An 18555-nucleotide genomic window follows, 5' to 3' on the forward strand; every position below is an offset into this window, starting at 1 on the left:
TCTACAACTGCCCTCTTGCCCTGCGTATTTGGAACAGATTGTGTAATGTGTTGGGCATTCCATTACTTACGACAGAACAGGTGTTTTTTTTTGCAGTACCCACCACTTATCAGCAATGGGAAGAGACTTTTGATTTTTATAATTAATGAATTAAAATACCATTTATGGAAGGTTAGAAAAAAACATGGATTTGAAACCCAGCAACATGACATCCAAATGCTTTAGAATATTGTATTGTGGAAATTTTATTGTTCAGTCAGAAGTTTTTTTGTATTTAGAAAGAAGCATTCTAGGAGATATCAAATTTATCACTTGATGGTGTAGACCACCCACATTATGCAATATTCAGCAGGGAAAGATAAAATTCTGTCTATTCTTGCTATGAGAGGTTTTTTAAATAGTTCCATCCTCGTAATTCAATGTAGTCTTATAGTCGATTGCAGGGATGACTAGAGAGCAATCCCAGGCAGAGAATGCCAACTCAAGGTGGGTAACGCAAATGGAGCTAACCACCTGGTTATCAGTAATCTTTGCGCTTTAGTTTCAGTTGTATTTTTGTTGTTCATCTAAATGAGATTGGTGAAAAAGGAAAACTGATAGCCTTTGGTGATATGATGATATAAAAGAGCTGAGGCCTTTTCTCTCTCTCTCTCATGCTATCTATCTGTCTTTTTTTCTCCCAATACTATCAGGCTCTCTTGCACCCCTATACTAACTATTCTAGGCTTATGGTGGGCAACCCTTTACTTTTTCACCTCAATAAAGGTCTAAACAGGTCTGGGTAGTGGCCCTTCCCATTATGCATTGCATTATACACACCTGAAGGGGGGGTGCTTTGCATTATGGGATACATACTAAGGCAAGTGATATGAAGTCATTAGCCTCTATATACAAGTAGCTCAGATGTGAATATATTTTACGGGCAAAACTTTGTTTTGCTTGCTTGGGAAAAGGATTAAAACTAAATACAGGTATTCTTCGATTAACGCGGTTAATTAATCCCTCTATGTTACCACGTATATCAAAATCGCATTAATCAAATCTAATAATCAATGATAAAAAGCACAATTCATCCCTGATCGATTACTGTACTAATAGTTCATTTTATATGGTATCTTTTAGGAATGATAAAAAATGAATGCAAAGTAAATGTTTAATAAATACTTGTACCTACATTAGTTACTGCAATTTTTTTTAATCAAAAGAAGTTATAAGGAGTCGTTTGAACAGTTTTAGCTTTTTCTTATTGGCATAAATTCTACGATAACAAGCAAAATGACTTTCCAGACTTCGGCAAACAAGCATTCTTCGATTAACATCTGGATACATATCCATTACTTGCTGCTTAAGCGATTCTAAACTGCAAAATATTTCATCCAGTTCTTTGACTGTTATTTCCTTTGGAACCTCATCTTCACATTCCATTTGTTCGTTGTTCAATTTCAAGATTGTTGTCACTGAAATCTTTTGAATTTGAATCCAATAATTCTTTAACATCTGCATCAACACCATCAAAACAGAGGTCTTCACCAATTGCAACGATTTCTTTGACCACGTTGTTCACAGGATTTTGAAAACAACCTAATTCATTAGCGCATTCTTACAAACAGCTTTCATGCAATTAGAAGAAACTTGCTCCCACTAGTCACGAATGTTCTCAATTGCGTGTTTAATGTTAATTTTTTTTCCAAAATTCGTGGAGCGTAATCGCATTTTCTCCTGTTGTTGTTTCTACTGCCTTTGAGAATGTCTTTTTAAGAAAATAGGCTTTGAAAGTTGCAATGATGCCCATGTCCATGGGTTGTAGCAATGTTGTCGTATTTCGTGGGATAAATAAAACTTTCACATTCTCACACAGATCATTAAGAGAATTTGGATGACCTCGTGGCATGAGCATGATTTTGCGTGGTAAATTTAAAGGCACGTTAATCAAAACTCTTGGTGTATATCAAGGGATTGCCACGATAATCAAATCTGCGTTAAGGGATACCTGTATAAAATTTCTTGGTATCTTTACCGTAATTTACACCCAAGTAAAAAACTTTCTGCATGTATGTATATATATATATATATATATATATTTCAAGGTTTCTATGTATGTATGTTTCTCTGCTGTTCCCTATTTCAGTACTGATTTTAGGATAGCTGAGGTTTTGATGGAGTCCAATGCTTTTCAAAGTCCATGAAAGTTAGAGAGGTTTATTATATTGTTATTATTAAGAGAGACCTCCAGGGAGTCAGAGACTCATCGAGGGAGGCCACATACTACACACACCAGCTATCATATTATTCTTGAATTCATTCACACTGTTTGCACTCACAACATCCAATGTCAATCCATTCCAATCACGCACCACCCTCTGAGAGAAAAATCTGGCCCTTACACCCTTCGTGGCAGCCTTCATTCTCAGCTTCCAAGGATGCCCTCTCATCCTTTCCCCACCCTCCATAAATTGAAAAATCCCATCAATTGAAATCTTGTATGACCCTTTCAGCAGTTTGTAAGTTTCAATCATATCATCCCTCTTTCTCCTATTTGCTAGTCTGCAATCTACAAATTTTCAACCTGTCTTCATAATCAGTATTCCAGAATCCTGATATCATTTTAAACACTCGCCTTTGTACTCTCTCCAATATATCGGAAACCAGGAGACCAGACCTGCGCACAATAGTCCAAGTGAGGTCTTATCAAGGCCTTGTAAAGAGGCAAAATAACATCCTTATCTTTACATGTGAATGTTCATTTGAGCATTGCAATTATCTTTTGAGTTGTATTTGCAATCTTTGCCACATGGCCCTTGAATTTCAACTTCCTATCTATTAACACTCCAAGATCCCTAGCCTCATCAGTTTCTTTTAGCCTAATCCGACCAATATAATATGACATTGGATAGGTAATCATGCCGAAGTGAATGACTTTACATTTACTGACATTGAACTGACACCCATTTTCCCATGCCTGCAATTCCAGCTTATTCAAATCATTCTGCAAGGACTGCATATCAGCAGCATTCATGACTACCCTGCCTATCTTTGCATCATCAGCAAATAACTGTATGTCGCTTGTCAAATCCTTCTCAATATCATTAATGTACAGATTGAATAACAGTGGACCAAGCACTGATCCTTGTGGTACACTTGTTACCTCAAACCTTGCAGACTCAGATCCCCCGTATACCACTTTTTTGATATCTGTCAGTCAGCCATCCTCTTATCCATGCTAATGTTGTATAACCCAAACCCATTTTCTCCAACAGTCTGTCATGTTGTATTCTATCAAAAGCCTTAGCAAAATCCCAAAGTATCATGGTTTATCCATTCCCCTCATCTAGTTCAATGGTAACATTGTCATAGAATGTGAGCATGTTGCTAAAACATGACCTTCCCTTAGTAAACCCATGTTGTTCATTGCAAAGTAGAGATTCACTGTCAACCCATTTCTGAATGTGGGCCCTAACTAATTTTCACCACCACTCCTGAGATACTAATTGGTCGATAGTTTGATACGTCGGTCTTTGCACCACACTTATTCAATGGAATTACCATACATTCCTTCCATTCCTGTGGAATCTTCCCTGTTCTGAGACTCATATTAAACATCCTGGTCAAAGGAATAATCAATTCAGCTGAACACTCTTTTAGCACACATGTTGATATTCTATCAGTCCCTATTGCTGAATTCTTATTCAGTTTGTGCAACAGCTCTAATACCTCGGCCTCACACACCTGCGTTTCTTCATCTAGTGAAGAGGTAACAGTGAGCTCAATGTTGCGTTCACTAGGTTGATAGTTTTTAATGAAATGGGCACTCATTAACTGAACAACCTCTTCTGCATCAGTGACCTCACTCCATCTGGATTTAGAAGAGTTATTCTTTCATATTCATTCTTTCTTTTACTTGCATCGATAGAATTCTTGTGGGTTGTCTTTTACACGTAGAGCCAGTTTATTTTCATAATCAGACTATGCTTTTCGTACAGCAGTTGACTATTCTAGCCTGCTGCTTATAATGTTCATAACGAACATCATCCTTATGCAAACGGTATTCCTTCCACATCGTCCTTTTCTTACGAATCTCTTGCTTAATAAGATTACACACCCATTTGACCCCTACTCTATTTATTCTTTGAACTCTCGAGACACATTCTGATATCGCATCATTTAAATGCTTCCTATACACAGTCGATATCCTTTCCATCCAGCAACCGATCCCATTCCACTGAACTCAGTATACTCCTCAGGTAGTCATAATTTCCTGCTTTGTAATTCAACATGTAACCTTTTCTGAATGGAACCTTCATAAACTTAGTCACTTCCCAAGTGAGTACCGCATGATCACTGTCACCAACTGGAGGCAGAATAGTTACGTCTTTAAGTGAAATGCCCTCTGACACTATAATGAAATCTAGCACTCTTTGACCTCGAGTTCCTTCTGTCACATGCTCCGTGAGGAAGTTGTCCCGCAACAGCTCAATAAATGCATTTCCATTCTTCTCATGAGATTCTACTGCTACCCAATCAATATTTGTATAATTAAAGTCTCCCATTATTATTATTCTTTTCGTGCTCACCTTTTCTATTTGGTGGTGCATTTCTTCATCACCAGCAACTGATCCACCAGGTCTGTAACAACACCCCGCTGTGTAATTTGTCTTATTCGATTCCACCTCACACCAGATGGTTTCAAACTCACTGGCACGTGAAATATTGTTAGTAGTATTACTACATTCATAGGTCTCAACTCTAACTGGATTTAAGTCATCCATTATCATTAGCAGCACGACCCCTCCTCTCCTATCCACTCTATCCTTGCTAAAAATACTGTACACATGACACTCGATACTAGTTAATAGTTCTGATTCTGATAGCCAGGTCTCACTAATTCCTACAATCTGAAGTCGCAACATATTGACTAAGGCAACAAACTCTACCCCTTTGTTTCTGATACTCCTAGCATTCGTGTACAGACATAATAATCTACCTTCATGTTAATAAATTAAAGACTTAATTCTGTATGTTAGTCAAGTAGATAATAATTTAATATCTGATGTTTCACTGACAGGATACAGTGGTAAGCACTAGAAAGTAACAAAAACTAGGAAACTAACCAACAATTCTAAAAATTATATAAAGTTATCACTGTGCGTGATACAATGATATAATACGCGTGTCGCAAGTACAACGTTTTATTTGTTGAGAAATTTATTGTAATTTTCATGAAAGTTCATTTCTTTTTGGTTAAATGATCATAATCTTACCAGATATATGGAAAACTCTAATCAAATCTGCTCAGCGATTCAGTTTTGGCACTCTCAAGTCAGTGGTCACTCACTCTGGCCTCGTGCTAGACCTATCACGCAGACACCAGTTTCAAATTTGACTGTTGTGATTTCCAATTTGTTTATGTGAGAGGTCCATGTTATTTAACTTATTATTTTTTCCAGTTTTTTACAATTATTTACACACCTGAAGAATTCGGCGTTCCGATGAAACTAGTCATGTTTATTAAAGTTTTTCCTTCCTTTCTCGGTATTTTTAGTCAGTATATTATTATTTTTAATATATATATATATATATATATATATATATATATATATATATATTAAGTGCACATTGCTATTTAATATTTCTTTTATGGCATGACATCATGTGGGGTTACTTTGCTCCCAGTTCCTCACTTGTTGCAAATAGATGATATCAAATTCATGTTTCAACTTGACGAAATATTTTTAATGCTTTCCAAAAGAAAAGTGACATTAAGTGGATAATTACTGTGTGTGTAACTCAGCCTTGCCCTTGTTATACCTAGGTTTTGTAACTATCATGATAGGAAATGTTGGTACACCCACTGTATATTTTCTAAGAACACTCTAAGGGGATGTTCTTGTTTCAAGAAATCCATACCAATCCTCACATTTGAATATTACCATTATCTTCCAAATTTTGGACATGATCTCTCACTAATTCCCTCCAAAATCTTAACTACAAAAGAAATATAAACTCTTGATTTTGCTATTTCCATTCTACCACCACTCTTATGCACCATCTTCCTATCTTTAATTTCTTTGGAACCTTGATCACAGCTAGACTTTCATTAAACAGCTAGGTCAATGGAGCTCTCAGTTCCTCAGCACATTTTTTTAACTTACATGGTGAAATCCCATCCAATCCCACTGCTATATTGATCCAGAGTACTTAGAATTTGAAAATGTTCTCCTCATGCAATTGTAAACCTTGAACCCTCCCCATTCCTCTGTTAATGAAATATTCTTTTTCCAGAATAAAATATCAATCCCTTTCCCAATAAAAATGATCATGAAACAACTTGATATATCATCTGTACTCCATTTATAGCAATGCCATTGTTCCACAATCACTTCTCCTCCTTCTATTGGCCATGTAATGATAGAAGTCCTTAGGATATTCTGAAGATCACAAGGCTAGCCTCTTCTTGTATTCCAGATTTTTCTCCCTCAGTTTTTATTAGTCATTCCCTGGCTTGTCACATATTCCTCATGCCACTGCTCATCATCTCACTATACTTTTTTCATAACCTTGTTTTCATCTGTTAAAATATATAGTTAGAAGATATAGTTTAAATCTCACATAGCAAGCATTTTCTTTGTACTTACAAACATCTGTCTAAACATTTCCTGCTCTCATCAGTCTCTGTATTCCCTGACCTATACAACATCCAACTCACACCATATACTTTCCATACCATCAGTGCCATTTCCTTCCAAATTCTCTACTCTTCAAGGACACAACTCATCACTGAACCACAAGCACGCTTCACTATTAATCCATCCTATCTTGCCAAAATATACTATTACTTCTATTCCTGTCAGGAGATCAACTTCTGTTAACCATGTTTCACTGATTCCAATTGGACTGGCTAAGACTATTAATGGTACCAATTCATTCCCTTTACTTCTGGCTTTTTATAGAGGAGCATGAGTGCATGTTCACTATTCCTATGCCTGCTCAACTCCATTTGACTATGATATTCTCCTATCTCCCAAATGACTATCCACATAAGAGGTCAGCTCCTGCTATCATCTGTGACTAGTTTTTCTTTCCTAACACTCACCTGCTTAGATGACAATCTTTCCAGATGATTGCATCCCTTCATATTCAACTGCAGCCCATCCTTTACTTAAAGTTCTCTTCTGTCATCGAATGCACTCCAAGCATCAACATATCCCAAGCCTCTCTTTCAGTATATTCTCACTATCATGCCTTATATTATTGCTGCTCCTTTTCTCCTCAACTATTTATTAACATACCTGGGCAGTACATTTATTATCTCCTCACTCTCACAGCTTTCTGCTGTACAGTCGTTAACGTTAATTCACCTCAGACCTCAGACAATCAATTCACACTGCCTCTCAAGTCATTCATACTTACTATTGTTATGACTTCACTTAATTTTGCCATAGTAATGCTTTCTAGTTTTCCTTCAGGAAAGTACTCTTCAAACATTTAATGATTCATGGTGAACAGAATATGTGTAAAAGGCATCTTCAGACATGCCTTTTACAGATCCACTCATTCCTCGTTCACCTGCATCAATCCCTCACTTACCTCCCTTCTCTTATCTCATCATCCTTTGTTCCTCTCCTCTTGTTTCTCCTATTCTCTCTCTTTCATTTGCATAGTCGTCTTATATCAGTCAGTCCTTTCAAGTCTCCTAAAATCTCCCTTCATGCTCCTCAACTTTTTTTTCATACATTGATTCCATTCCTTCTCTCAGTACCCCTCTCTCCAAGCATCCTACCCATGTGATTTAGAACAAATATAATTGATGACAAATGCAGCAATTTAAAAATTTAAATCAGTATATCAGCTTAAATTTGTTGAATTATTGATTAAATGTTTTAATAAAATATATTTTGATCAATTCAATATTTATAACAAATCAATAAAAATATGCATAGCTGTGCTATTTTCCTTCCATTCAGATACTTAGTGAACACTGGCCCTCTCTACAGCCACTTTATGATGGGTGCATGAGAAATCGGCAGTATTGGAAGGAATTATATTCCCATTCAGAAGAAGAAGATGGTTTAAGTATGTTAATTTTTGATTTTTGCATTATAAACTTTCTTTACAATTTGCTATAATAAATATTTATGGCACCTACCACTTTCAGCTTCTGTTAAAAGATCAACCTAATTAGAACTACTGTGTATTTTGTAATTTATTGCACATATTTTAATGAATACTTTCTTTGGAAAATACTTCTAAATGTAATTGGTTTGCTGCAAGTAGTTTTTAGTCAGATTTTGTTGTAATGATAGTGACTTTGGCTAAATTATACTTACAGTAACTGATGCAAGATTGCAGAGAGCTTAAATAATCCATTGTATGTGCACAAAGATTAACTATTATCTTTTTTCCACCCCAGTGCTTTTTTTTTTGTAAAACAATAGGTGAATTAAAAGAATATAAAAAGAAAACTAAAAAAATTATTTACTGATATTTTTACTTATATAGCAAGATAATGTTTTTGCTACATAAAACTTATGTAGCAAATATAGAAATATAAGTTTTATATAGTAGATATCTCAACAATAGACAGTGGAAATGTAAATTTCATTAAATAGCAGCTTATTTGCCTACTAGATAAAGGTGTAAAAAATTACTGTGTCACATGTTGATGGTAACAAAGAGCTAGTATGCCATATTGTTGAATACCATTCCTCCTCGGAAAAAAAAAAGACTAGTACTGCTGTCAATTTATTTAAATCATCATGCAGGATCATTGTATAACTTTTATTAACTATTTCCCCCTCTAAAATTCAGCATCATCACCAGCAAGCAACTGGATATTCCCCATCAAATCATCCCCGATATACATGTACAAATTAAACAGCAGCAGCCTCAAATACAATGTCCTATTGCACATATCACATGCATTATACTTTTCACTGTCATTACCATCAGCCACCTTCTTATCCATGTTATAAGCTTCACCTCTATCTGTCATTTTTTATATATTGTTCATTGTTATACACACACACACAGTGTATACACACACTGCTACCAATAATTATCCAGATACTTTTGAAATTTACAATTGATACTAGCAGGCAAACACTAATATCAGGCATATCCACCTTTGGCTTTGATCACTTCCTGCACCTTTTGAGGGAAGCTTTCCACCAATGTGCAGCAGAGATCAGGTGGAATTTGTCGCCATTCCTCCATCAAAGCAGCACTGAATTCAGCGACAGATCGAGGACGTGCTGCTGTGGACCTCAGTTGCCGCTCCAATTCGTCCCACAAGTGTTCGATGGGGGTTGATGTCAGATTTCTGCGCAAGCCAGGGCAGTTGTTTGATACCCATCTCATCATACCATTCCAAAACAGCTGCAGCTTTGTGGCATGTCATCTTGATAGTTCATAGGTCCATTCCATAAAAACTCCACAGTGTAGGTAGTACCTGATTATCCAGAATATCAAGGTACTGAGCTGCCTTCATAGAACCATGGACAACGACAAGTGGTTTCACTCCAAACCAGCTGAATACACCCCACACCAAACTTTACTGTGGGTACAACAGTGTAGTAACAAGCATTCACCAGGCTGTCTCCACACTCACACCCTGCCATCAGACTGGAAACAGGTGAACTTTGATTCATCACTCCAGAGTACCATTTTCCACTAGTCAATTGTCCAGCTCATACACGCTTTGCACCAGGCCAGACGAGCTGCCTTGTTTGTTGTTGTGATGTTCTGCGATGAACCTCTTCCATGGAAACCCAGTAAATGGAGTTCTTTTTGTACAGTATTAGTATCACTGGTACTCTGGAACTCAGCACGAATGGTCTGTGCCAATTGTAGCCGGTTTTTGCAAGTCACCATTTTTAACACCCTCCTGTCCCTGTTCGTCATTATTGGCAGCTGCCCTGGGTGTTTTCCTGCACTAGTGATGCCAGAACGTCTCTATTTGTTGATCACATTGCCAACCGTTGATTTTGGATGCTCCAGTTGAGTGGAAATGGCACGCATGGACGTGCCACCAATGTGACAGCCCATGATGACATCTCTCTTGAAGTCACTGAGTGCACGCCATGTTGCCATACCACCTGTATTCAACTGCTACAAAGAAATACCGCTTCCTACTATCTGTACACCAGTTTTTATGTTATTAACAAAGCTGGAATGTTTCCTAACTACAAATAACAGGGGTGTCTGGACAATTATTGGTAGAGAGTGCATTTCACCTGCTCCACAACATGGCACATCAGTGCCATGTTGTGGTGAGAGTTTGAGATAAGAAAAAACTATTTACATTCTTCTTGAATGGTTGGAGGTTGTAGTTGTTGAGAAGAAATTCATAAGTAAGGCTGTTCAAGAGAACAAGAGGTAGATGAAATAAATGATGGTTCAATGTATTTGTAGTTAGAATGGAAGGGATACTGGGCAGCTGCTGTTGCTGTTAACAGGCCGAACAGAAAGTGATAGAATGATAGTTGTCAGTTCACTAAAATAATAACCATAGAAATACCTGAAAATACACAGAGCTGAAACAGTGTATCTATGAGATATAGTTCTTGAAGTGAGTAAATGAGGAAGGGTCTTCTTTCAGCCATTATCACTCTTCTCTGCACAGCATCAAAAATTCTTTATGCTGTCCAGAGGAAAGCGATTTGGACTGAGGAAACTATTGATATATAGGTATTATTTCTGGGAAATTCCCATGTTACTCCTCTAAAATAACTATTATTTTTTATGGCTATATAGCCTACTTTTGTTTGGGAATGCCCCTTTTTTTACAATGTCATTGGCTTTTTGCTCAAATCTTAGGGCATTACATGATGTGTTATAAAACTAATATATGAAGAATAATATGGGAGGAAATTCGGACATACCTTTTTTGGATGTTGGCTGTCTCCTTATCCCGGCGATATGCATTCATCTGCTGTTAAGCTGTTAAAAGGGGGATAAAGCATTGTGGGAGAATTATTTGAAAAAACGGGTTTTTATATGTATAAAATTATTATTATTAAGGGTGAGTAGAGAGCATTTTGGGGGCAGTGAGAGAAAGATCTGAAAACAGAAACTATTTTTTGGGTACTAGCTCACGTAGAATAACTCCTACTCAACCCCCCCCCCCTCCGGCATCACCTTTTATGACCGGAACATGGATGATATTCTAATGCATTGGAGAACCAACACATATAACCACCTTACAAGTGTCCCCTTAATGATTACAGCAACAGACTAAAATTCACCATAGAAACGGAAGAGGACAAATTCATCAATTTCCTAAACCTGACATTAGTCAGAACAAACAACAAAATAGCCACGAAAATATTCCACAAACCTACACATATCGGAAATTACCTCCATAACTTATACCATCCTTATTCGATTAAAAAAAATCAGTCATCCTAACACAATTCATAAATGCTTATAAGTTTTCAACTAACCGTAATTATCTCAACACAGAAATAAAGAAGTTAACGCACATTTTTTTGAAATCGGAATTACCCAACACAACTAATAAATTATGCCAACAAAACAGCAAAAACCAGGCAAAACAATCCGACATCCAAAACAAACGTCTCAACACAAAAAATTATCAAACTGCCATACATCCAGAACACATACAAAGCCTACAAATACATTTCCAAACACACTGGCTATAAGTTGGCAATCACCACAAACCAAAAATTGGCAACACTACTAAAACCTACAAAATATCACACACACACACACACACACACACACACACAAAGAAATATTAGAACACCACAATGTAGTTTACAAATTTCCTTGCCAAAAAGACTGTGATGTCACCTACACAGGTTCTACTATCAGGTCCTTATGGGCAAGACTACAAGACCACTTCCGTGACTGTAACATCCCTATTCCAGAACATTTAAACAATAAAAAACGTAACAACAAAAAGAAAAACAAAATACAAAGGACAGAGAAAACAGAAATAGCAGCCCATGCCCTTGAACAGAAACCTGCAAATCGACAAGGCCATAATATTAGACATACAAGATAACGAAACAATGCTTAGAATATTGGAAACGTTAGCTGTAAAATGTGATGAAAACTCAGTAAACATCCACCGACCCTACATAATCTCCGAGAGTTGGAAACTCTATTAAAATAAAAATTAGGTCACGACTCCAACAGGAGATAACATAAGCACACCAGACAGAAACACCAAGCCAATGTGACATGCCTCCACTTCCCTCTATGAGTTCCGAAGATGATGCACAGTCAAAATAGCTCACACCCAGTTACTCCCACCCCTGACTTTTTCCCATCAGTCCTTTCTCTTTCCCAAAAAATAGTTTCTATTTTCAGATCCTTCTCTCACAACCCCAAAACACTCTCTACCTACCCTTAATAATAATAATTTTATACATATAAAAAACCGGGATTTTTACAAATAATTTCCCCACATTGCTTTACCCCCACTTTTCCAAACCCCCTCCTTTTTAACAGCTTAATAGCAGATGAATGCATATCGCAGGGATAAGGACACAGCCAACAACATCCAAAAAGGTTATGTCCAAATTTCCACCTATATTATTCTTCATCATCATCATCATCAAATTCCTGCCATGTACCCTCAAGGGGTGTACAGGATATGATAGTATTACATGAAAAAATTACATCATTACTAACTTCCTATCTACAATTTTCCTCCAAATCAGTCTGTTACTTGTCAAGACTCCAAGATTATCAGATCTTATATTTCTATCGTCTAAGGCACTTTGTACCGTATCAATCCCACCCTCATCTTGGTCTTCCTCTGGGTCGTTTTCCTGCCAACCTGGCAGAGAACACTTGTTTTGCTAATCTTTCCTCTCCATTCTATTTAAGTGACCATACCACCTGAGATTAGCTCTGCTAACGCATTCCTGGATGCTGACAATGTCAAGTTCTTTCCTAATATCCTCGTTTTTAATATGATATTGCCATTGATGCCATCTGTTCACGCCTATAATCTTTCTCAGGACTCTCATATCTACGGTCTCTAGTCTTTGGTCAAGTGTTTTACTTCTGACCCAGCTCTCGGATCCATAAGTTAAAACTGGTTTGAACACTGCCTTGTATACAGCTAATTTAGTGTTCCGACTAATTTCTTTCTTATTCCATATGAATTTATTCAATTGACTTCCCACCATACCAGCTTTGCTGATTCTGTTGTCTATTTCTATATTTAATTTATCATCTTCAGTAAAAATCGTGCCTAAGTAGCTGAAATGTTTTACTTGTTCCACAAGTTGTCCATTCACAACACAGTTGACATTTTCAATGATTCTGCCTATTTTCATTGTCTTTGTCTTTTTATTGCTGACCTTCATACCATATCTATTACAACAGCTATTCAATTTAGTCAGAGAATCTTGCAGACTTGTAGCGGATTTATTTAGAAGTATAACATCATCCGCATAAAGTAAAGAGCTGACATTAACATCTCCAACTCTGATATCATGTTTAATACCACTTTCCTTCATAATGTGATCCATATTGTTAATGAATAACAGAGGGGATAATGTACATCCTTATCTCACACCAGATTTAACATTAAACCATTTTCCTGTACTTCCTTCAATTCTAACTGCTGACTTACAACTCAAATAAAGACTAAGTATTGCTTGATATGATGCCCCATTGACACTATATATAACTGCAGCGTATTAAATAGCTTCTCTCTTGGCACCTTGTCGTATGCCTTTTCCAAATCGACAAAACTTAAATACAGATCTTTGTTATATTCCCATGCTTTCTCGACTATTTGTCGTAAAGTGAAGATCTGATCCTGACAGCCTCTATTTGGCCTGAATCCAGCTTGTTCTTCACCCAGCTTTTCTTCCACAATTCTTCTCAACTGTTTCTCAAGTATACTTGCATAGATCTTGCCAGGAACACTCAGTAGGGAAATACCTCTGTAATTCTCACATTCCGTTTTATTTCCCTTTTTATATATGGGTACTATGAGAGCTCTACTCCAATCATCGGGAATTCGTCCCTCTGTCCAGGCTTTCTGAACTATGCAGTGCAGCCACTGTAAGACTTTTATACCACTATACTTCAGCATTTCTGGTCGAATATCATCTACTCCTGCTGCCTTTCCACATTTCAAGCTTTTGATGGCTTTTTCTACTTCAAGTATGGATATGTATTCCCGACTGCATGCCTGGTCAGTGTTTTTTACCACTGTGCTGTCATCACTGCTTGTTTCATTTAGCAGTTTTTCAAAGTAATTACTTCATACTTCAAGGATATCTCCTGTTTTCATGTCACCTTTATCATCTATAACTCCTTTTACAGCACTCTTTTCTCCATTTCTAAGCTTCTTCAACAACCTCCAGAATATTTTGCCACTTTCTTGATATTTATTTTCTATATTCTTGCCAAAGTCCTCCCATGACTTTTGTTTAGCTAGTTTTACACAGTGTTTAGCATTCTTGCATTTTTTCTCTGTATTCTCTAAGAGCACATGCTGACTTATTTGACAGGAACTTTTGATATGCTTTCTTCTTTTCCTTCACTGCCAATTTAACTTCCTGTGTCCACCATGGAGTTCTAATTTTTCTATCCTTGCAGACAACTTCACCACATTGCCTCTCTGGCAATATCAATCAATGTTTTCTTCAGAGTTTGCCACTGAATTCCGAGGTTTGATTCCTGTTCTCAAACTCTTTCATTTTCTTTTCAATAATCTTTCTGTATTTTAGTCTACAGTTCACATCTGAGAGCTGCTCAACTTTTATTCGCTTTAAAACTTTCTTACAATTTATTCTTTTCAATATGAAATTCAATTTTATCCTGCTCAAGACTAAATAGTGATCACTTCCAATTTCAAATCCTCTGTACACGCTGGTGTCCTGCACCATGGAGAAAACATCACTATCAACAATAACATAGTCAATGAGACTTTTCTTATTCCTAGCCTCTTCTCTCCATGTGAATTTGTGCACATTTTTATGTTGGAACATGGTGTTAGTAATAACCAGTCCATGTCCTGAGCAGAAACCCAACAGATATATGCCATTATTATTAGCTTTGCTCTTTTCTCCAAATTTTCCCAATATGTCTGACAATCATTTCCTACTCTGCTATTTAGATCCCCAACAAGGACCAACTTTTCATTTTTCATTGTGTCAGTTGCTTTTTCTAAAGCCTCAAAAAATTCCTCCACTTCTAACTTAGTAGAACCTTCTGTGGGACCATAGGCACAAATAAGTCTCATTGTCCAGTTCCCCATTCTCATATTTGCCCACATTACTCTACTTGAGACTGGCTGCCATTCAAGAAGATTAGCCTCGTATTTTGTGTTGAATACTATGGCTACCCTTCTTTTCCTTGATTGTCATTGCCAGAATATAACATTTTGTATTTATTGCTCAGAAAGATCTCACCAATTTTGGTCTTTTTTGTTTCAGTCACCCCTATTATGTCGATCTGGTACTTATCTAATTCCTCAGCTAGCTCCATTTCTTTGCCATTCAGGCTTCTTACGTTGATAGTACCGATCTTTAACTCTGGTGATGTTGAGTTGGGGTTTATTTTCAGATTTGTTCCAGTAGCTGACTTTTCGCTGTTCACCCTGGTTCCCTGGCGAAAACAACGGGGGCCTTGTTTAACCGGGCGACGCCCCAGCCGGCATGAAATTTTGTCATGTTGTACCATCATTTTTTATTTTGGTCTAACCAAGAATACAATTTGGTCGGCTAAATCCCAAATTGCCAGCCCATCCTCGTTCGTTCAGTATCAAAGTAGATACCCAACAGGGTGCACCACGAGAAGGTGAGGATTGGACATTAGGTCAGAAGCTCTGGTCTGTTCTCTGCATTCCTTTAAAGGCTATGTGGAGGTCTCCTCTCAGTTATACAGCTTTGACCCTTAAGCTTTATAACACATCATGTAATGGCCTAAGATTTCAGTAAAAAGCCAATGACGTAAAAAAAAAAAAGGCCACTCCTAAATGAAAGTAGGCTATATAGCCATAAAAAATAATAGTCTATTGATATATGTTTATTCCAGGAGAAGGTGGGAGTAAATGTAAATCCAAGGAGCAAGATCTCAACCTGTCTGGTGATTTGTGTGTTACTGAGAATGTGGGAAGGTGACTGAGAACCCTTCTATGAGAAAAAGGGCAAGAGTGCATTTGGTAGCATTGATGGTTTGGAGATTGATATTATTATCAAGAGATCTCCATGGAATGAAGAGACTCATCATTGGAGGTTCCACTCTCACATGCACAGTTCAACTGAAATGCATTCACTCTCCCTGCAAAAAATCTACTAATCATCCCATTACTCCCACCTACCTTATACAGCTTCCAGGGATGGCCTCTCATTCTCCCCGTCTCCACATCTATGAAAAATCTCATCCACTCTAATCTGGTAATTACTCCTTACCAACTTATACATGTCAATCATGTCTCCCCTCTTCCTTCTATCCATTAGGCTCTGTAATTTGCATTCTCTCAATCTGTCTGCATATTCTACAAACCAAAAACTAACTTAGTCAATCATCTTTGGACCCTCTCCTATATCTCTGTAATCATCCTGGGGACCAAATCTGTGCAGAGTAATCCATATGCGGTCTGATCAAAGTCTTGTACAATGGAATCAAAACATCCTTACTTCTACATAGTGTTCTCTACATCATTTGCATAATCTGTTTCATTTTTAGAAAATGATGAAAATGACATCCACCTATCTATCCACCACAATTCCCAACTCCTTCATCTCCTCCAAAATATCCCCACGAATCCTATACCTTGTATCCCATCTTTGTTTACCATATTTTAAAAATTTACACATTGCAACATTAAACTGACATTCCCATTCAGTCAGTCTGTTTAGGTCCTCTTGGAAAGTACAATATCTACTCTACTTCTTATAACTCTCCCCAATGTCATCTACATGCAAATTAAAGAACAGTGCCCTCAAAACAGATCCCTGAGGCAAGCCACTATTACTTTCCTCTTCTGGGATATCACTCCCCCATACACAACTTGTTGATACCTATCAGACTTCCAATCTCCAATCCAATGGACTCTACTCTCCAACCCCATCCGTTCCAATTTAACTACTAGTCTGTCATGTGGCAATCTATCGAAAGCATTTTCAGAATCTAAATATACTACTGTATATGTATCTTCCTTATCTAATATATTTGTCACCTTGTTATAATAAGTAAACAGATTGCTAAAACACGATCATCCTTTAACAAACCCATGCTGTCCATTAAAGAGAATTTTACTGCTATCCACCCAGTTCTCAATCCTTGTCATCACTAGCTTCTCCAACACCTAGACCACAACTCCAAACATGCCGATTGGCCTATAATTTGAAACCTAAGTCTTATCACCTCCTTTATGAAACAGAACAATTTTGCCATCTTTCCATTCCCTTGGGAACCAGGCTAATCTAAGACTCATATTAAAAATGTACATTAAAGTTGTTGATAACTCCCGGGAACATTCCATCAAGACACGTGATGATATACCATCAAGTCCCATGGCCTTGTTAACATCAAGTTTACTCATTTCCTTTTATACCTGCTCTCAAGTTCTGCATTATGTTACAAACACAAGGTAATTGTGAATGTGTGAATGCTTTAACGAACTGATCATTTAACACATCTACAATATCCTCCTCAGTGTTTATCGTTCTCTCGTTATCACTGGCCAATATCAACCTTCCATAATCATTCTTCTTTCTACTGGCCACATATTGAAAAAACTTCCTAGGATTTATTATTAGAGCATCATTTGCTAACTGCTGTTCATACTGCACTTTTGCTACCCTTACAAGGTGAGTCACCTTCCTTGTTTTCTCTTTGTACTCCTTATGTAACTGATTATTTCCACTCATCTTGTGCCACCTCCATAATGCCCTTTGCTTTCAGATTGCATGCTTCACCTCTTCAGTCATCCATTTTGCACCTGTCTTGTTTAATCTCCTGACCTCTGGAATAGACTCAGTCATTGCCTCTTCCAGATAATTCCTGCATACAGACCAAGCAGCATTGATTTCCTTCCAGTGCAATTCCTCATTTCATGATATCGCTAGCTGGCAAACTCAAGCTGCCTCCTGAGTTTGCCATAATCACCTGCTTTATAGTTCCACATATAGCTATTTTTCGCAAACGTCCTGATATGGCTGGCCATCACCCAACTGATCAGTTGGTTTCTGTTTCTATAACAAATCCCACTAACCACACGTTTTGGACATGACTTCTCTACACTATCCCCTATCCATTCCTGTCTATCATCACTGATGCTACACACCTCCCCCGACTTAAATATCACTCCCGCATCCATTACTGAAACCATCATCTACACTTTCACCTAGTGTGCACTCTGACTACCCTGTTTCAATGTCCACTCTGTGTTTCTTCTGTCTTATTCTCCCCACTCACAAACTTGCCTACCTTACTCCCCTGCTCTTCCACAACACCTCTTGCTCCCTCAGATCTTGCATTCACTTCAATCATTCTCTCTGACAGCAACAATGTCTCCTATTGAATCCAAATACATTTATGTGTAGACCATCTCTTTATAGA

The 18555-nt window shown here is 37.4% G+C and overlaps 1 protein-coding gene across 1 annotated transcript in view; it reads left to right on the forward strand.

Moving 5' to 3' along the window:
* Positions 1-18555, forward strand: part of LOC150106277 (cGMP-specific 3',5'-cyclic phosphodiesterase-like) — a 474780-nt gene that overhangs the window by 439256 nt on the left and 16969 nt on the right. Inside the window, exon 19 of the mRNA XM_090392969.1 lies at positions 7962-8070. Coding sequence (XP_090249095.1) covers positions 7962-8070 — 109 coding nt within the window. The remainder of the gene's footprint in view (positions 1-7961; positions 8071-18555) is intronic.

Source organism: Typopeltis vanoorti, chromosome 5, assembly GCF_054136105.1.
Source record: "Typopeltis vanoorti isolate ZY-2024b chromosome 5, IOZ_Tvanoo_1.0, whole genome shotgun sequence".
In the NCBI taxonomy this organism is placed as follows: domain Eukaryota; kingdom Metazoa; phylum Arthropoda; class Arachnida; order Uropygi; family Thelyphonidae; genus Typopeltis; species Typopeltis vanoorti.